The sequence below is a fragment of the Sebastes umbrosus genome, chromosome 13, assembly GCF_015220745.1.
Source record: "Sebastes umbrosus isolate fSebUmb1 chromosome 13, fSebUmb1.pri, whole genome shotgun sequence".
Classification (NCBI taxonomy): domain Eukaryota; kingdom Metazoa; phylum Chordata; class Actinopteri; order Perciformes; family Sebastidae; genus Sebastes; species Sebastes umbrosus.
Genome location: NC_051281.1, coordinates 13519223 through 13538828, shown reverse-complemented (window position 1 = coordinate 13538828; position 19606 = coordinate 13519223). Strand labels below are relative to the sequence as shown.

At 40.4% G+C, this 19606-nt stretch overlaps 1 protein-coding gene across 2 annotated transcripts; it reads left to right on the top strand.

Moving 5' to 3' along the window:
- Positions 1 to 640: 640 nt before the first annotated feature.
- Positions 641 to 19218, top strand: zgc:162707 (UPF0524 protein C3orf70 homolog B). 2 transcript variants are annotated; one of them, XM_037790390.1, is made up of 3 exons: positions 642 to 794; positions 879 to 1259; positions 16776 to 19218. In XM_037790390.1, exons 2-3 carry the CDS (start codon positions 1076 to 1078, stop codon positions 17453 to 17455), a joined length of 864 nt encoding a protein of 287 aa, XP_037646318.1. In that variant the 5' UTR covers positions 642 to 794; positions 879 to 1075; the 3' UTR covers positions 17456 to 19218. The 2 variants fall into 2 exon arrangements, with proteins under 2 accessions (XP_037646317.1, XP_037646318.1); XM_037790389.1 differs by having other exon boundaries at positions 641 to 1259.
- The last annotated feature ends 388 nt before the right edge of the window (positions 19219 to 19606 follow it).

Genomic DNA, 19606 nt, shown 5'->3' with positions numbered 1-19606 from the left:
ATGTTTTTTTTATTATAAAGCAGGCTTAAGTCCTATATAAATACTGTAAAAGTATCAAAACACTCAATCCACAGGGAAATACACACAGCCCGTATTCACAAACTCTGCATTTGAAACAAGCTGTCAGGATTTCTGCCCATTCGTGATGTCACGAATATACAATATTTAGACCCTTGACACAGTTTTTAACGTAAACATTCTAAATGTGTCCAAGTTTATTTCCTGCTGCCGTGTATGTGAATGACATCAGTGGACAGGAAGTAAACATGGACCCAAACTGTTGCCTAGCAACGCAATTCCGTTGAAATGCACTAAAACGGAGCGTTTCAGACAGAAGGTAAATACAGGTATATTCAGGCAGAGAGTATGAGAAACATTAAGTTGTTTTTTTTAACATTACAGCATGTAAACATGTTCTAGTAGAAACACAAAATACAAGTATGAACCTGAAAATGAGCATGATATGGGACCTTTAAGAAACCATATGGAATATTACCAAGATTATATAACTAGCAGATATTCAGAAAAACGTGGCCTATATTTGTGAATATTATTCAGGTGAACTGGAGTAATTCCTTCAGACCCTGATGTTTTTTTTTTGAAGTTTTTCCTGATGAAAGCCTTGGATGTGTGTGTTTGAAGTGCGCAGAGCAGAGCAGCTGTCTTTGTGTTGCTGGACTCCTCCCGTTGTGTGATGATGAAGTTCAGATGCGCGCCTCTGTTCCGTCCGCGCGTCACCAGCAGCGCGCAGAGGAGCTTCCCAACGCGACGCGAGGAGGGGAGGCTGGAGAGATGTGTGTGGATCACGAAACATGGGAGGCTTTCAATGTGATATTACACGCAGCTAATTGACGCTCTTCTACTTTTTTTTTTTACAGGATATGTTTCCACCCTTTGTGTGAGCAGCTGTGCTCTGGAGACATCAGACATCCAGCAGTCTTGTCTTCCTCCCCCAGTTGAGAAGCTTCCTCCTGGGCTGCGTGGACCGTAAAACCTCGGTACTCCTGGTTATGTTGTAGTTCACTCTGGACGAAGCTTTTTTTTTTTTTGTTTGTATCATCCGGGAAATGTTGGCATGGCCGCCTCGAGATCACGAAAGTGTGCGAAGAGTGAGAAGTTGGACGAGGCGCAGGCTTTGGCCAGGAGCTGCGCCGGGAGACCCGACTTCCTTCCTTGTGATGGGCTCTCCATCTGCGCGACGCACAGCCATGGGAAGTGCTTCAAGCTGCACTGGTGCTGCCACTTGGGCTGGTGTCACTGTAAGTTAATTTTTACCTTTCTTTAATAGCTTTCTGTATTACCATAAATCTATATTACCATGTTGTGGATGCAGAAGCATCTGTATAGTCTTACTGTGTATCTAATAATGACAACATGAAGCAGATATTAACTCCATATGTGGCACTCAGAGTGACACATTTGCTGCCTCAGTGGTGTTAATCCATTTTTGATTGTTGTGGAAGATTGTGTATGTATGTGAAATTGATATATGTTTGGAAAACTTGATTGTTATTAGTGTAACTCAAATATGATGTTATATATAGTTATACAACATATTGTATATGTTTGTGATAAATTTAATATACTTGATTTCAGACCCCAGGAAGACTAGCTGGTGCCATTGGTATCAGCTAATGGGGATCCTTTTTAAATAAATTAATAAATAAATCCATTTTTGATAAATCTTCCACATATTTTAGAGTCTGTATTTATTGCAATAATATCGAGGTCAAACTTAAGAGTCACAGTTATCCTTGATCAGAGACGCCCTTTGTATGAATAGTTTATTTAGTCCAACAATGGAGGCTGCAAAATTCAGAAGCAGGGAAATAGGTGTTTCAAGGTCCTGGTTGTGGTGTTTACTGCTATATTCTTCTGGTTTTGTTTTTGTTTCTGGTGCTGCCACTTGGGCTGGTGTCACTGTAAGTTTATTTTACCTGCTTTTAATAGCTTTTTGTATTACCTTAAATCTATCTTACTGATATAGTCATGGCCATGTTGTGAATTCAGAAGCATCTGTATAGTCTTATTGTGTATCTAAAAATGACAACATGATATTAACTCCATATGTGGAGCTCAGAGTGAACATTTGCTGGCAGAAAGACTTAGTAATAGTAATATAAAGTGCGATAAAGTGCATGCAGGGAGAAGGTTGTGGTGGATGAATGTGTCAAACTCAGGATTGGGGTTCGTTTTTTCATAATTATTTTCTGTTTTCAGTCTAAGTTTGGTTAGGTTTAGGCACCAAAGCTACACGGTTAGGTTTAGGACAAATATACATACAGTACATATACACATATAGTCTCTAGTGTGCCTGGGTCGTCTGCAAATAGTATTGTTGGCTACTGACACCTGGGTGTTAAGTAGAGCTGCAACGATTAATCAATTAGTTGTCAACTAATAAATTAATCGCTAACTAAATTATTTTGATAATCGGTTTGAGTATTTTTTTTAAGAAAAAAAAGTCCAAATTCTCTGATTCCAGCTCCTTAAATGTGAATATTTTCTGGCTTCTTTACTCCTCTATGACCGTAAACTGAATATCTTTGAATTATGGACAAAACAAGACATTTGATGACGTCATCTTGGGCTTTGGGAAACACTGATTGACATTTTTCACCTTTTTCTGACATTTTATCGACCAAACAACTAATAGATTAATCGAGAAAATAATCAATAGATTAATTGAAAATAATATTTAGCTGCATCCCTAGCGCTAATAGATTCTGCCTTATTTAATTCAGGCTTGTTGTGGAAGAGAAGAAAGAGCCAGCCACATCATAACGGAGCTTCTCACCTTCACATCTCTTCCACTCAACATTTGCTGCCTCAGTGGTGTTAATCCATTTTTTTTTTATAAATCTTCCACATATTTTAGAGTCTGTATTTATTGCAATAATATCGAGGTCAAACTTAAGAGTCACAGTTATACTTGATCAGAGATGCCCTTTGTATGAATAGTTTATGTAGTCAAACAATGGAGGCTTCAAAATCCAGAAGCAGGGAAACAGATGTTTCAAGGTCCTGCTTCTGGTGTGTATTGCTATATTCTTCTGGTTTTGTTTTTTACTTGTTTATCTGTGTTCAATTTTGATATCCAGCCCAAGTATGCAGCTGTAGTTCAGTGCAGGCCATGGAAATGTAGTGACTTAAACAGATTCCACCAATGCAGTCCTCCAGTATGTTGTTTGAATCTGTAGCTGTTATGTTAAAGTTAGAAATGATGATGATGATGATATTACATTATTGTCAGACCAAGTCGGAAATTTTTCTAGCTCCATTTTCAACATCAACACAGACGAAAAAAAATTAAAAACAGGAAATATATATTTAACATACCATTACAATCACTGCAGACAATATATTCAAGACCCTTAAATGTGCATTTGATCTGCGATTAGGCTCCATATTTAATTTTAGGATTGATTGGTGCACAAAAGAGTGCTTCAGTCCAAAAGCACAGATTATTATAATTATAATAATGTTGAGTTGAATTATTTCTGTACGTGCCTGCATTTACTGTAAATGATAACTAATTCAAGTTTAAAGGTATTTAAGAGTGGAAAACAAGAATAACTCAAATAATCTTAATTTTCAAGAAGGCCTATGTCTAATGCCTGGTTATGAGCATCTGTCTGTTTTAAGAATGTGTAAATTATGTAAAAGAATCAAAAGGAGTGCACAAAAAAATCTAATTTGATTAAATCGGCCTTCCTTTACTTCACTGTTAATGGAGATACTTAGAAAAATGCTCGGTGACGTCACACTTCAGTCATCACTTTCATTTCTGCTTTTTAAGGTTGAGTCTTGTGATATTTTTCTTACCGTCATCAAATCTTATGAAAAAGACCAAAAACCAACAATGAATTGATTCATTCCTCTGTGCCATAGTCCATTTTAAACATGTCATATGTTCATCATGATGAACATGGGCATTGTAGATTATTTTGAGTCAATCCCACATACACAACCCAAATGCTGTGAGTAGCCTACGTTGTAGAGCACCAAATGTGTATTAATCCACAGCTGAAAATAGTCCCCAACAAATGCACTATTTATTCCTGTTTGAGTTATGTTTGCTAGAAACGACAATGCCTAGCTGTTAAAGGAAATGATTTAGCCTTATTTAAAAATGGATCTGTATAGTTGTGACCTAAATTTAAAGATTTACATTTTCCATAGAAAGAAATGGGCCTGGGGCTGAGTGCTGCAGATGGGGTGTAGGGATGAGTACTGAGATATTAATTAACATACTGGTCTGGTCTTTTCATGGGACTTATTGAGCGGTGCAGGAATGAGTCCTAAAACCTGGGAATGAGTTAGCGTTTTAGCATTTTCGGTTCCCTCTTCTGGAGGTCAATGGGTTTTTAGTTAGATGCATGAAATGAGGTCTGTGGTTAACACAAGCTAAAGAGAGATTTCAACGTTTTGTTCTACGATATAAAATACATCAATAAATATCTCATTCGTGAATTTTTAAACTTTTACTTGCTAACAAGTGACTAAATGAGACTACTAAACGTCATCACGCCGAATCGTCCGCCTTAACAGCCTCGTTGAGTATACTTGCGCTCTTGCGACTGCGGTGTAGTTCGTTTATAGCCTAACGTTAGCTTTTTACTTCTGCCGATTTCATTTACGCTTCAAAAGCATAAAAGTGGTGTTAATTTTTTGAGATTATCTTGATGAACAAAACGTGTAAGTATCATAAACGTTTGTTTGCCACAGAGCTTATTTTCTGCAATAATCCAAAACCCAATGGAAAAATCTCATTGGCTTTTTGTCAAGGTAACCAGGGCAATGCTAACTTCCTGGTTGGCTTACAAAAATACATCATTCCTGGAGCACTCTGTTGACAATATGAAAAAATTAACATCATTATCCTTTAAATTATGACCATTGGCTACAAAATCAATACAAAGTCAAGCAGTTAGTCAAGTACAGCAGCTGATATTCATCAGCTACAGGCCAAATATATGAAAATATGAACTGAAATCAATATCATTAACACCATATAATCAATATCATTTCTACTGACTGTTGAATTGACTGAATAGAGTACAAGGCAGCAGCTCCACTCAGACATGGACAATTTTCTTTTCAGTCTGTGAAGTGACATTTTCACCGCCCATGCACCTCAGTCACTTTCTCTCCATTTGAACCTTTCTCGACCTGACACTTTCACGCCACCGCAGAGCCACAATAGCCGTGCCTGAAGCTGACAGGATGTCCGTCTCTTTGTGCTGCCCTAATTTATCCCATCTCTGGCTGCCCTGAAAATCCTCAGATCAGTGTAAAACACAATCACCCTGCACCACTCAGTCAGGGCTTATAGTGTGCAACTGCACAAGTCACATTGTAATCTTTGCCATGTAATCATTGGATTTAGATGCCCGCCTCTGTCCAGAACAAGCCAAGTGATTTGAGATATCTGATGTGGCAGAAAAATGATGAATTCTCTCCGGTGTTTATGATGAGCCACAACTGGGATTTATGTTTCTCAGCAAAGCCTGTTCAGTGTTACATCATTTGTAAACATTTAGACTTGCTCCTCCTTTCTGCTTTGAAATATTCATCACTCTGGCTGAAAATGTGCTACACAATGGACACGGAGCACTTTGTCCCCATGATTTAATCGGAGTGTTTATTTGCACCCGGGTGAGAATAGTCACACGGCAGCTATTCTGCTATTTACACCCGGCCAAGTTGAATATGCTACTTAATTTAACAGTAGTTAGCTGCGTGTGAAACTCCTTTTCTGTTGTGACGGATAGCTGCCAGAAAGCCCTTTCTGGCAGAAAGATTTAGTAGTAGTAGTAATATAAAGAGCAATAAAGTGCATGCAGGGAGAAGGTTGTGGCGGATGAATGTGTCAAACTCAGGACTGGGTTTGAGTTCCATGAGAAGCCTATTTTCACATTTAGTTGATTTATTTTCTGTTTGTTTTTTTTCATAATTATTTTCTGTTTTCAGTCTAAGTTTGGTTAGGGTTAGGCACCAAAACTACACTGTTAGGTTTAGGACAAATATACATACAGTGCATATAGTCTAGTGTGACTGGGTCGTCTGCAAATAGTATTGTTGGCTACTGACACCTGGGTGCTAATTAGAGCTGCAACGATGAATCAATTAGTTGTCAACTAATAAATTAATCGCTAACTACTTTGATAATCGGTTTGAGTATTTTTTTTAAGAAAAACAAGTCCAAATTCTCTGATTCCAGCTTCTTAAATGTGAATATTTTCTAGTTTCTTTACTCCTCTATGACAGTAAACTGAGTATCTTTGAGTTGTGGACAAAACTAGACATTTGAGGACGTCATCTTGGGCTTTGGGAAACACTGATTGACATTTATCACCATTTTCTGACATTTTATAGACCAAACAACGAATCTATTAATCGAGAAAATAATCAACGGATTAATTGAAAATAATATTTAGTTGCATCTGCCTTATTTAATTCAGGCTTGTTGTGGAAGAGAAGAAAGAGCCAGTCACATCATAATGGAGCTTCTCACCTTCACATCTCTTTCCACTGTAATTCACAGGCTCCCCTCGCAGGACACTCATGCACCACAGTGAGAATAAACCAGCTTAGACTGCTGAATCAGGCAGAAACAGGACACCCAGTGAGAAAAGTATAGCCTTGCTTCTGCATGCGACGCCCACCTGCTCTTCCTGGCAGGCGTCACGCGCTTTCGAGCAATACATAATAACGCTGGATGCAAAAGGGTGAAAATGTTTTAACACCCCTTATCTTGTCACGTTTTTGATTTTGAACGGGTCTACGACTATCGTCTGGAGTATAAACTTGTTCTGAGGCTGATAATTGCGCATTCACCACAGGGAGCCGTGCTAGACTGCCTTTTTAATTACATTTTTAATAGGTTTCCAGGCAAACAAATACAAAAGGTCAATGTGTACCAAGACTTTGGCTCGGCATTTGAATTCTTAAACACAAATTATTTTCATTATTGTACCTGTGGAGCCGTGATTACCTGTGACTTAATTCCTGGCTTCTCCTGTTTCCTTCGTGCCATTGCAAACCGATGCTTTGACGGCCTTCCAGCAGTTTCCCCTTAGTTGTAGCTTTGTAAAACCTTGGCTGAGAAAATGGGGAAAACTGGATTTGGATGTATGTGGAGGCAGTGTTCCCAGCTGGTGACAACATCAGTCCAAGCCTCTCATTAGTGGTAATTAGCTGTGTTTAGTGTCACCGCCAATATGTCATGTCTGATGAGAGCCTCTGCTCACAGCAACACTGGAACCACCTGGTCTGAATATTTTTTCTCTCTCTTTATCCTCTACTAACTGATTACAATTACCATGCAGAGCAATGAATTACTCATTAAGAAAGTCTAACAGAGTCTAATGAGTCCTGAACAGTCTTGTCAGTCTACTTGTTCTCTGCCAGTTCCTATTTTGTACGTTACAGCGTGTACTGCTCTTGTAGATACAAGAAATAGGGATCTTTCTGTCAGACTTCCTCATCTCATCTGTCACACCATACAGCTGTAGCTTGCAACTATTTCTAAAAAGAAATTTGGAGACTTATTGGATAAAGCTCTGCCTTATATTGATTGATTTGCTGACCAATTCAAAATTTGCCGCAGTGCTGAATCATAAAAAGCTTCAGCTATTATTAAAGGATCAATACATTGTTAGCGTTGGCCAGAGGGGATGTTTTTTTTATTGATTGTTCATGTTTGGGAACCACTTTAACTGCTGGTCTCTGTGTTGGAAACAGGGCAGCACAAAAGTTTTTAAAAGTATTATTGCAGATTCTTTTCAAGTCTGTGTCAATGTAATACCACATTCCCTGTTTGTGTTACCATCCCCTCATTGCAGCTCAGCAAGGAATCATTGTACAGGAAAAACACAAAGAGGAAATTATTTACAAAGAAGACTGCAACTTTGCCCAGTCGCACAAAAAGGAGTATGAATGAAACAATAATGTGCAAAGCATTTAGAATGCCATTCTTGATTTTCATGTGTCATTTGTACGCCATGTTGTCTGTACTGACTGCAATGTAAACACAGGCGTGTAAATATGCAACCGTCACAGCTAGTGACATAGAATAAAGACCGCTTATGGCAGGTGGGAGAGGAGGTGGATGGGTCCAACAAACACAGGACTTTCAACCAGGAGACCGCTGTTTGTGACTAGTGTTTTTTTTGTAAGTTACATTTGTGACGTGTTCTCCGTAGTCATGTTCCGTTGTTTCTGTACGTATTTTACTTAGTTTACATACTTATTGGTACTAAGTGATTTTGTTGCCTAAACTTAAGTGAGTGATTTTGTACCCTAAACCTAACTGCGGACGTCACCGTAGTTTTGTTGCATTGCATAGCCCTTACAAATGAGATGTGAAAAGCGGCGTACAAATAACATGCGAAAACGCTAAAATGCATCGTCATGACATGCGGAATGTTGTTATGTCGTGCTTTTTATATGCCTGCCCATGAGATCAGTTCGTTGTAAGATGCCCATTTGATTTGGCTAACTTAATGCCTCATATTAGCCTTGAGCTGAGCTTTACAACGCATATTTGCACGCAACAAGGTAACTTTTTCAAAGAAATCAAGTTGATTCAAACGTAACCCACGTAGCCTAATTGTTGTTTCGTTCATTCCTGGCTACCTGGACTACCTCACTGTAGGGACAAGCTAAAAGGTGACTTAAATCTTGTTGTGGTAATGCCTTTACAAAAGGCAGCAAACAGCTTGGTGTTGATGTCCATCATGCATTAACGAAGAGAACAACAGTTTTCACAGGAAGACATTTTGACATGTCACAATAGGAAAATAGGAAAAGAACAGATGTAGATAATAAAATTATAAGATGACTGCTTCAGTTTCAGGGTCCTGGTGTTGTGCCTGCTGGCTCTCTTGTCACACTGTCGTAGCTTACTGGGACACTTTAACAGAACAGAGCCATTGTTAATGTTATTAGGAACATCTGTGCTTTTATGACTAGTCAAAATGTCTGCTGTGAAAAAGGCTTATTACCTACCTTATAACAGAGATTGTCGATCAATAGAGCAGATCACTGTGATTTAAGTACATTTTGGACACGTGAGTATTGTATTAAGATAGACTTGAAGAAATCTGAACCTATGCTTTAAGGCCTTGACAACTATGCACAGGAAAAACCGTCCAGAGAGTTGCATTTCTTCACTATGGTGACAGACTAAACAGTGGATTTCATTCTGGCTGCATGTCAGGAACAGGCTTTTTGCCTCTGGAGGCACGAGACAGGAAACAGGAAAGGAGTTTCACGTGATGCTGGGTCAGACCGTCCCCTTCGCTGAAACCTGAAACTTGTGTTGTTGCCCCGGCTGCAGCCTCTTTGTTGGACAGATTTAAACACAAAGAGCAGCGGATGTGCGAGCGGACCGTATCCACCGGCCAAATGGGTGCAGCAGCTGTTGATGGATGAAAACAATCTGCTTAAATAATAGTTTTTGTTCACCTGTTTTTGCCAACATTCTGCTTTGAACTGCATTTACAGTAGAAGATCTGCTCAGACTGCACATAAAGACTTCTGGCTTCGGCTCAAACGTACAAAAAAAATCTAACTGAGGGGGTTGTTAATGACTCAGACTCTGCTGAGGCTTTCATATAAGCTGTTATTAAAATGACATAATCTGTGTGAGGCAGTCGCGCCCATTCATCTTCACTACATGTTGAGTTTGTCGACAATGAAGAATCAGTCTCCAAGTATTTTCCTTCCAGCTGCAGTTGACAGCAGAGCTGGAATTTGGACGGTGTTTGATGTCGAGGGCTCTGTGTGTGAGAGAGAGAGAGTGAGATATTGAGGAGCTACAGTACATGCTGCATTATTCAGAGAGACCATCTCCTGTATTAAACCAGACTATGCAGCCGTCGGCCAGCCACAGGCCCAAAAGAGAGCAGAGGAGGCATGCAAGATGGAGGCAGGTGGGAGCAGAGGAGTTGGATCTCCTCATATTGCAGCTCCTCCGCTCTCCCTCCTCTAGAGAGCAATCTGTAACTTCCCACTGTCTCATTAACCTCTCGAACTCTTGATTTCACCCATGAATGTATTTTAAAAAACGCCTTTGGCTGTATGTAACATTCTCTATCTCCTTGTTCCAACAATTAAATTAAGCTAACTGATTCTCACACTGACTCACATAATTAATCCCACATTTACCCTAATATATATTGTAGATCTTTTATGATATTTAGTTATTTTTGGACACCTTTCTTTGTATTTTCACTGACAAAGTTCACTGCCTAACTGTAAAAGTAGGGGAAAGAGTCACCTCCACCTAAGAGTATAGAAGCAGAGAAGTGAAACTCTGGTGCTTTTTTGAAAATGGCCCCTAGATGGCGCTACACTAGCACTTCCGCCATTTTGGACTGAAAACGCCAATAAGTCCATGGCCATGAATGTATGAAGAGACGTCTGTAAATCAGAGGATAATTTCTTTCGAGGTAAATGAACTTCTCAGTACAAACACTTAAATAACCCTCATTTAAATCATTCTGTCTTAAGAGTTGTAAAATTCACTAATAGCGGAATCCAGAGTTATTTTCCTCGGCATAATGAACGTGCTTCTGATCCACGGGACTTCACCGCCCTGCACGCTCATATGACATATCCAGTTCTGCCAGCTTCCTGCTAGCTGTATGCATCTGTAATTGGCTGTAATTCAACACTTTTATTATCTTATGATACACCCATGGGCTGTATGCTGTAAGCCTGTACCGTGATGGATGTATTAATGTCTCTGTTCCCAAACAACCGGCTATCGGCCAGTAGCTAGTAGTGCTAGTATCATGACATAAACAGAATTTAATTTAGTTGTAGGCTATTTACTAACACGCAAGGCACAACCTCTTATACATCCATGGTCTGGGGTCTATTGTACATCTATTTAGGAGGTCCTTGACATGAAAAAGATTGAGATTGCTCTCAAAATCTGTTGAATTTTTCTAACTTACATTTATGTCCATCGCTCACTTTATGTTCCTCTGGGAAGCGGCCGGGCAAAAATGTTTAATAAATAAATAAGTAAGTAAATAAATAGTTATAACAGGATGCATATTTATAATATTTTTATTGTTTAACACAGGCCATTTCAGTAGAGACATTAGAATTATGACAATAGAACAGAATTAATCTTGTTTTACTTTTGAACGGCACTTTGTAGGCGGACGTTTTACTGGCGTCTGGTAGTCGCTTACAGTCCAAAATGGCGGAGGCGTAGCTTTGCTGCTGGGCACCGAAGTTGCAATGGAATGAACAATTGACTTTCACTTCTCAGCAATATACGTTCTTTGCCACTACTCTGTAGATCGCCTGAAATCATAATTACATATTTTTAATGAAGCGCTGTTACTTCCTCTTTTGATGTATCCAGCTGCCTCATTTACATCTCCTCTAGTCCGCGATCTCCTACATCCCCCAGAATGCCTTTCATCAGTCTCCAGTGAACTTGTTGCTTTCAGCGGCTCTTAATGATAACGTGATGAAAGGCTTTCCAGTTAAGAAAAAAAGCAAGGAGTCATTCGCCATACTCAAAAGTGCAAAATGTCCTGTGGCGGCATGCTATTCTAGTCTACTGATGCTGCTGTCAGTGGAAAACATTGTGCCTGTGTTTCCTCTACAGTTGATTTTTCACAGTATTATTGTAGGTGTAAAGTGGTCGGTCTGCAGAGAAGCTTTTACTTTTGATTCTGAAGCACTGACTCAAAAACTCTCACATTTACTGTTCATGTTTTCCTTTTATTCTATTCATTGCAGCAGGGCTAGAAATGTCTCGTGACAGCATGTTGTCTATCTGTGGCCAGTTAGGAAGAAGAAAATACACTAACAAAAGGGATGGGAAATGTAAGATATATTACCTTCGATATTTTGCACTCTACTCCAAATCCAACAATGAATTGATCCGACTAATGAGTATTTTCTGTGCAGCCAGAGCCTGATATAGCTTTTGCCTCTTTGCCACAGACCTCCATGCTGTCCAAAAACTATTAAAGGTTATCTATACAATATCCAGAGCATTAATATAGGAGCAAACAACTATAGATGTAGAGGAGTAATGTCTAGCTGAGCAGAGAATGAAGTCGCTCTCCCACTGTGTGTGTTGTAATCCGAGCTTCTCCTCGCTTTGTTGACATCGCCGGGCCACCCACGCACGCTTTTAGTGCATATTTGTGCTTGTGTGCGTGCCCCACTGGTTAGCTCACGACCACCTCTCTGCACTGCTCTCATATGGCGGTTACAGCCCCCTCCAGTTCCCCCCCAGGTAAACAGTGTTAGCTCTGTCAGCAGTGTTGCCGTAGTTTGCACCGTTAGCTACGAGCTGTTGCCATGTTGAGAGCCGTGCGGAGGCAATAGAAATGCTGGCAATCTTGCATTTAGCACCTTTAAATACACACTCTTGCACGGTGTGACATATTCCCTTCATTACCATGAACATGGACACTGTAGTTTATTTTGATTCAGTCCCACATACACCGCCCTGCTGCCATAAATTCTCAACCCACTAAATCTGTATTAATCCACAGAAAATAGTCCCCAAATAATGCATCATCTCCTCTTTTTTTTCTTAAGCTGTATATATTTGTGACCCATTTTTAACTATTTAAATATTCAGTAGAAATCAATGGGTGTCTGGCTGAATGCCACGGAAAGTATTTAGAGATCTAATACATTGTTAGTTTTGGTCTTTTTATGGAATTTGTTGACAATAAGAACAATATAACGCCAGCCTCACCTTTCATGTCATAACCCTAAACTAAGAAGTGGGGGATGGCAAAATGTCCTCATTTTTTTCTTTCTTTGTGAGGACATCTGGTCTTTGTTAGTATGGAAATACAAACACACACACAGGGCAGAGGGAGAGAGTGCAGAGGCCGCTTAACAACTGACATTGTCATGCAAGGGCTCCAGCACTGGAAACACAGAAGGGTAGAGTACAACTGAATATCAATAAAGCTGCATAGACAGTGTTCACTGCCTGTCAGTCAGGATTTGTATATTTCCAGTAACGAGACACAATACACTAGCTCGTCTGTTCAGCTTTGTTGGGACCTTTCTGTCTATTGTTGAGTCCATTTATGGTGGACCTTGTTGCTCGTAGTTGATACACGATATGCAGGATGAGACATTTCTAACAACCAACATTTTGACAGGTATTTAAAAATGAAAGGTGCCTTGTTGAGTTTACTTGTAAAGAAACCATTGTTCCTTACCAGAAATCATTGTGTGTATACTTACGGCCTTACAAACACGCTGAATGCATTTTCTCCCTCATACAACATTTGCAAAGTCACTTTAAAAATATTTAAAATTATGCATCTTTTACATTAATGTTTGTTGGCTTGCAGTCTTCTTCTTCTCTGCCGTTGTGGCCGTATTGCTACTGTTAGTGCATGTGAACATGATGCAGACAAAAAACTGGAACCCACTTGTAAAAACATTGCTCCGTAGCGCTACTAGTTGTCAAAAACTCCACTTTAAATTATCATAGTCAAAGAATGTGAAAGAAAATCCTAGGGCTGCAACTAACAATTGTTTTCATTCAACAAACACATGACTTTCAACCAGGAGGCCGGTGTTTTGTTTTGTAAGTAACGTTAATGACATTTGTCACGTGTTTTCCGGACTGACATTACGTTGTTTCCGTACACATTTTACTTAGTTTCTGTCCTTATTTTAAGGTCAATCATGGTGTTTTTTCCTAAACCTAACTAAGTATTTTTGTTGCCCCCTGCTGGTACTGCACCTTCATACACTCGTGCAATAATTACGCTTCGGCAAAGAAAAACGTGACGCTGACACGCTATCCTCTTGTGGACAGGGGGGTTTATTACCCGTTTCGTCGTAATATCGGGTTGTTTAATTTCTTAGAGCCCAAGTTGACATCTTGAAATGTCTTGTTTTGTCCAATCACCAGTCCGAAGTCCAAAAATATATAAAAAAAACAATTTAAAAACTCATATCTGAGAAGGTAAAACCTGCAAATGTTTGGCATTTTTGCTTTAAAAATGAGTAAAATGATTATTCGATTATCAAAATAGTTGCAGATTAATTTCCTGTCCTCGACTAATCGTTGCAGTTCTACATGCCGTTAATAGAGACTGAAAACAAGGTATCTTTAAGTAACTGCCACCACCTACAGCATTTGTAATAATGATAGTATTTGTAATCGTACAGCATTTGTAAAAATCCAACGCAGACTATTTTAGAGCATGCAGCTCAGGTATTAGAAAACAGAAAGTTGTGTTTTGCTTAACGTGTGGAGGTTCTCCTTTTCTCCTTTTTGCCAGACAAAGTGAGATTAATCTCACACATAACGCTCAGTCCTCTGGGGGCTGATGGAAACAGTGATATTTCCTGTTTAGTGCAAACTAATTCTGCATTCAGCACACACCTTGTAAATCTACAGACAGGCTGTGTTCCTTCTGTAAGGCTGCTGAGGAAAACCAGTGTTGGTGTTGCGTTAGCTCCATATGTCTGTCTGTTTTGTTGTCTGCCCATGCATCTGTCTGTCCCCCAGTATTGCTCATGGTATTTGAAACTCCAGATGGATGAATGCAATTAGATGTAATACGCTAAAAACTAAATGTCAACACATTGCCTTCTACAGCTTTAGCTCTCATTTGTTGCAGCTATCGTGTCTGCCTGAGTGGGCCCGTCTCAGCCTGAACATGGACCATTGAGTTTCTCTCATTAAACAGAGGATGGCTACTGTTCCCCCCTTTTGTCTGTATCACCATTAGCTCCTGTGTTCTCTGTTAACAGTGTTTACAAAGTATACGGCCTCTTTTAATTGCTTCACATGGGTGGATGATGCAGTTTTGTGTCCTTGATAAAGAGGTGCTCACATGAATTAAGTTCTTGTGGGCAGAAACGAAAGATTTAATTAAACTAAATATCTTTTGTGTGGTGCAAAAATGTCTCATCAGCAAACTCTCAAAACACTTCGCTACTTTGAAGAAGTTTGATGTTTTCAGTGTAACCTGGGAAAAGATTTTGATTGAATGGGTCCCCCAGCCAGTGAAACAAAAGACAAGAAGGACAACGCCGAGTGAGAGGAAGTGATGCGTAGGCCTGTCATCTTCTGTAGTTTCTCTCTCTCCAGGGAGCCAGTTAAACACACATCTGAGCCGCACTATTCAGGCAGCGCGGCTCAGAGTTGGAGGCAGTGGGCTGCAGACAATGAGTAACATTTGGGAGCAGTTATTTTGCACAATCACCACCAGTATACGAGTTGCCAAGATGGGAGGCATAACTCGCATGGAAGGCGTTAGAAAATCTGTATATGAATGGACACTTTCCAGAATAAATTTAGGTCCTTTTATCTCATAGAAGATTTATATGACACCAATCTTACACCATCGTAAGCCATCATGTTCGTATCCAGATTTAAAATCAGCACCATGTTGTTGTGTGGCTTTCATTTCGTCATTTTTGAATTAAGTCTTGCATCAACTTCTTAGAGTCAGAAATGATTGCTGCACTGCTCTGGATGGCCTGAAATTTAAATTATGCTACACTCCGGCTGCAGCTTCACCTCAGACGGTGGTGGCAAGGCAGGTATTTTTGCCTTTGGCAGAACGAAATGCTTTGTGATGCGAAAATTGCTACCGCCTTTAAGAAATGACAGATGTTAAGTTATCCCAGTCACACTATTCACTTGTGCCTCCAAAACCACTTTTGGCATCTTCAAAACTGTGTCCTTGGTCGAGACTGACTGAAAAAACATGTTTATTCACTGTAAATATTACAATTATATTTCTCTGGTAGCTACAACGAACCATGAGCTAAGAGTCGAGTGCGGTTTTACATGATGGGAAGGTTTCACATTTGATTGGGTGGATGGATGTATACGCCCCCAAAGTGCCATCGAATATAGACCATTGGTGCCTTCAAATGGGGTCGTGTACACGACTTCCCATGTTGTAAACACAAGCCCACGAGTTTCATTTGAAGGCACCACCAGTTTATTTTGAGTTGCAGTGTGAATGACATCAGCTGACAGGAAGTAAACATGGACCCAAGCTGTTGCCTAGCAACGCAATTTCAGGAATTGATAGGAATAGAAAAGAGAGATTTTGATATGTAAATGCTCAAAAATGCTTTTTTGGGACATGTATTTGGTGTATTCCAAGAGAAAAGATAAAAGAACAATTAATGCAGAGACACAGGACAAGATGTTGTAAAATGTATTTTTATTTCACTGTCTTTTAAAAGCAAAGCTTATTTACATGATTTTCAATTTTCAGAGTGCATTTTCATGCTGCTGGTTGGATTTCTGCCAAATGTCTCCACATGGTGCCAGTTTGGATTAATTTACTATTTAATTGATTTAAACCTGCATTTAGTGTTGTTTAGGTCACTTTGGGGCAGCGGAAAACAAGCTGTTAACACAACACTGACATATTATCACCTTTTAAAGGTTCTATACGATATCCAGAGCATTAATACAGCATCAAACTACTATCTGCTATGTAAAGATATAGAGGAGTAATGTCTACCTGAGCAGAGAATGAAGTCAATCTCCCTCTGTGTGTGTTTCAATCCGAGCTTCTCCTTGCTTTGGGCAACATCGCCGGACCGGCCGTGCGTGGTATTAGTGCATGTGAGCGTGCTCCACTGGCTAGCTCACGGCCGTCACGCTGCACTGCTCTCATACGGCGGTTACAGCTGATAACGCCGTCCCGACTGACTGTGCCATTTGGTGCTGGTAGCACACAGTGAGTTAATCAGAGTGTTTTTTTTTCTATTTTTCCCCCCTTTAGGCAAGTATGTGTACCAGCCCATGACCAATGTGTGCCTAATGCCCAGCACGACCGTGCCAACTGTTGGGGCAGAGTACAGTAACACCATGGACCTGTCCGTTGCTCTGGCAGAGCGCTTCCTGAAGCTCGCCCCCTGCTTCCAGTCCCCACCTCACCTGGAGTCGCCCAAGTACTGCGTCATCGCGGATCTGTTTGTGGATGACTACATCGTCAAACGCATCAACGGAAAGATGTGCTACGTGCAGCGCCCCCCGCCTCCCTTACCAGAACCTCCTCATCCTCCTACCCCTCCGCCACCTGCTCCCGCTACACCTCAGTTGCCCCAAAAGCCTCGGCAACCAGTGAAGCCCGCACCGCCGACCCAACATGCACCTGCGCCTGTGCAGCCGGTCCAGCAGGTGTACAGTGAACACAAACATCCTACCCCCGTGGATAAGATAAAAGGCCCCAAAATGGACCACTGCTCATCTCCGTCCAGCTCCGAGGACTCCGGCATCAACGCGCTGGGTCTGCACTACCTGGAGTCCTGCGAGGAGGAGAGCGAGGAGGAGGAGGACGACGAGTTGAGCACAGATGGGAACTCCAGCCCCGGCAGCCTCTGGGATCAGGACGACTGTTCTCTTCTCTCCCCCTCCAAGTCAATGATAGAGATCATCGAAAAGATCGAAACAACTGTGTGACTGACATCGACATGGACACCAGCTGTGAGGGAGCGTGAGGAGCAGAATGAGGATTTATTCTACATAGACCTATAGGACCCCTCTTTGACGCTTCAGCAGGGCTTTGCTGGGTTGTTTAGTATCATTTGTTTTCCTGCAGGTGGCCGAGGACTGTACGTCTGCACTCACACACAGCCTCAGCACTCAGTCCACATCCCCTGCATGGAGTGAATTTCTAGAACTTATTACAATACAGGAGAAAAGGCACAAGCACAAGAATATCAAGCACATGCACAGTGGACCAAATAGACCTCCAGTACTTTAGAACAATTTAAAATACAAAAGGAAATCAATATTAGGTGCATTTCCACCAGAGGAAAGTAAGAGAAAAACGTTCTCTTTAGGCATATATTACTGGAGCTAAATTCAAAGGTGTTATAAGAAGGTTTCCTGATGATAATGAGCAGTTAGGTAATTCTTAGTGTTCTCCAGTCGTCAATCTGGCAGTCAGATTTTATTCTAATTCAACATTTAAGTGGCAGATAAGAGTGCCATTTCTTCTTCTCTGGTCGACGGCTCCACCCACACGTATTAGTGACACTTCAGCATAATAATTACAAGGCCAGCTACCTCTCGTGGGCCTAAAGCACATCAGCCTTTTAACCCGTTAACAACTCAGCGCCGAGCTGCTGGGACACACCTGCTTTTGTCACGTTACTAAAAAGATTCCCGGCCCACAGTTTGTGTGCACTTTACTGACACCAACACGATCAGTAGGTAAGTAGGTAGGTAGGTAGGTCAGTGTTCGACAATCAAGGATTACACAGAAGCACATTCCTATACTGTACTTGCCAGCGAGGCCCAAGGATACTCTTATAAAACCATTTATCAGACTTTAACACATTCTTCTGACCACATTTTTCCGGTCAAGCTGGACTGAACTGCAGTGCTGTTCAAGGTTAAATGGGGCGTTAAGAAAAACATGACTTGCGTTGACCTCTATTAGCGGCCCAGAAATGAAATAGCATGGACGTGTCTCTGGCGGAGCTACAGTGACAAAAGTAGGAGTCACGCTGTCAGTGCAGAAACTAGCAAGACACCTAGTGAAGAGGGGATATATCTAATATATATATACATATAAGCTTATATAACAATAAAACTGCATTGTTATCTGCTTTTTGGGCTTGACGGTGAAATGTCTTGTGATGATAACTGAGAGGGGAGTATGGGAAAGGTGTGCAGGATAGACTAGTATGTCACAGTTATGTTGTGCTATGGGGCAGAAAAATGTCACTTTAAAAGGATTACAGTTTGGAATAGGATGCTGAGTAGGTGTTGTGATGTTGTGATGGACATGATGTTATGAGAAATGCACTCAAATATAAAAATTTGTGAGACAGCCCCTTATTAGTCAGTTAGTAAAATGAAGATGGGCTGGGTCTTTTTTTTTTATGTTTAAAGAGTTATTTCCTGGAAAGTTACCTGCAAAAATCACTTAAATATTCACAAATATGTATTGCTACAATGATACGCTAGATGTAAAATGTCATTTTGCATGACTGCATTCATTTGCAGAAGTCCCTCACGTCAAAAAACTAATTTGTGATTGTTCAAAAAGTGAGCAAATCCTGTATCTGTCATTCAATTAAGAAGTTTTTTTTATTATTCAGGGACAGCCCTTGACATTACACTGAACACAGTCCTTCTTAAAGCAGTTTGAAACATCTGTTATGTTCTTATTATTGTTATATTATTTTCATATGAATAAATCTTAATGAAACTCACACTTTTTCTTTGTCTTTTGTAGCCAGTGTGGGGCATTTTCTGACAAAAGAAATGTTTAAATGTTCCTTGAAAAGCATTCAAACTTCCTCCACCTGACACCCGGATGACTAATGCTCTCCAGAGATTGAGTGGAATAGCAAAGCAAGTGAGAGATACACTAAAATTGAGTCATTACTTTGGCTGTGGTTGTTTGTCTCCTCTGAAATGTCTGGAGGACTGTTTTTGTTTCTCACATTCCCCCCCTTTGTAACCTTTACGTTCTTGCACTGCATAGAAAAATGGCATTAGAGGAAGAGAAAAACAAAACTGAAGTGAGAGGAAGAATGGAGGTGATAGTTAAGATGACCTGCTCCTCATTCTAGTATTGCATACACAGTGTGAGAAATA

Excerpts from the sequence above, each read along its gene's own strand:
- zgc:162707 (XM_037790389.1), top strand. The coding sequence starts at position 1,076 with ATGGCCGCCTCGAGATCACGAAAGTGTGCGAAGAGTGAGAAGTTGGAC. Across the intron at positions 1,260-16,775 it reads CCACTTGGGCTGGTGTCACT|GCAAGTATGTGTACCAGCCC; the intron begins GTAAGTTAATTT and ends TCCCCCCTTTAG.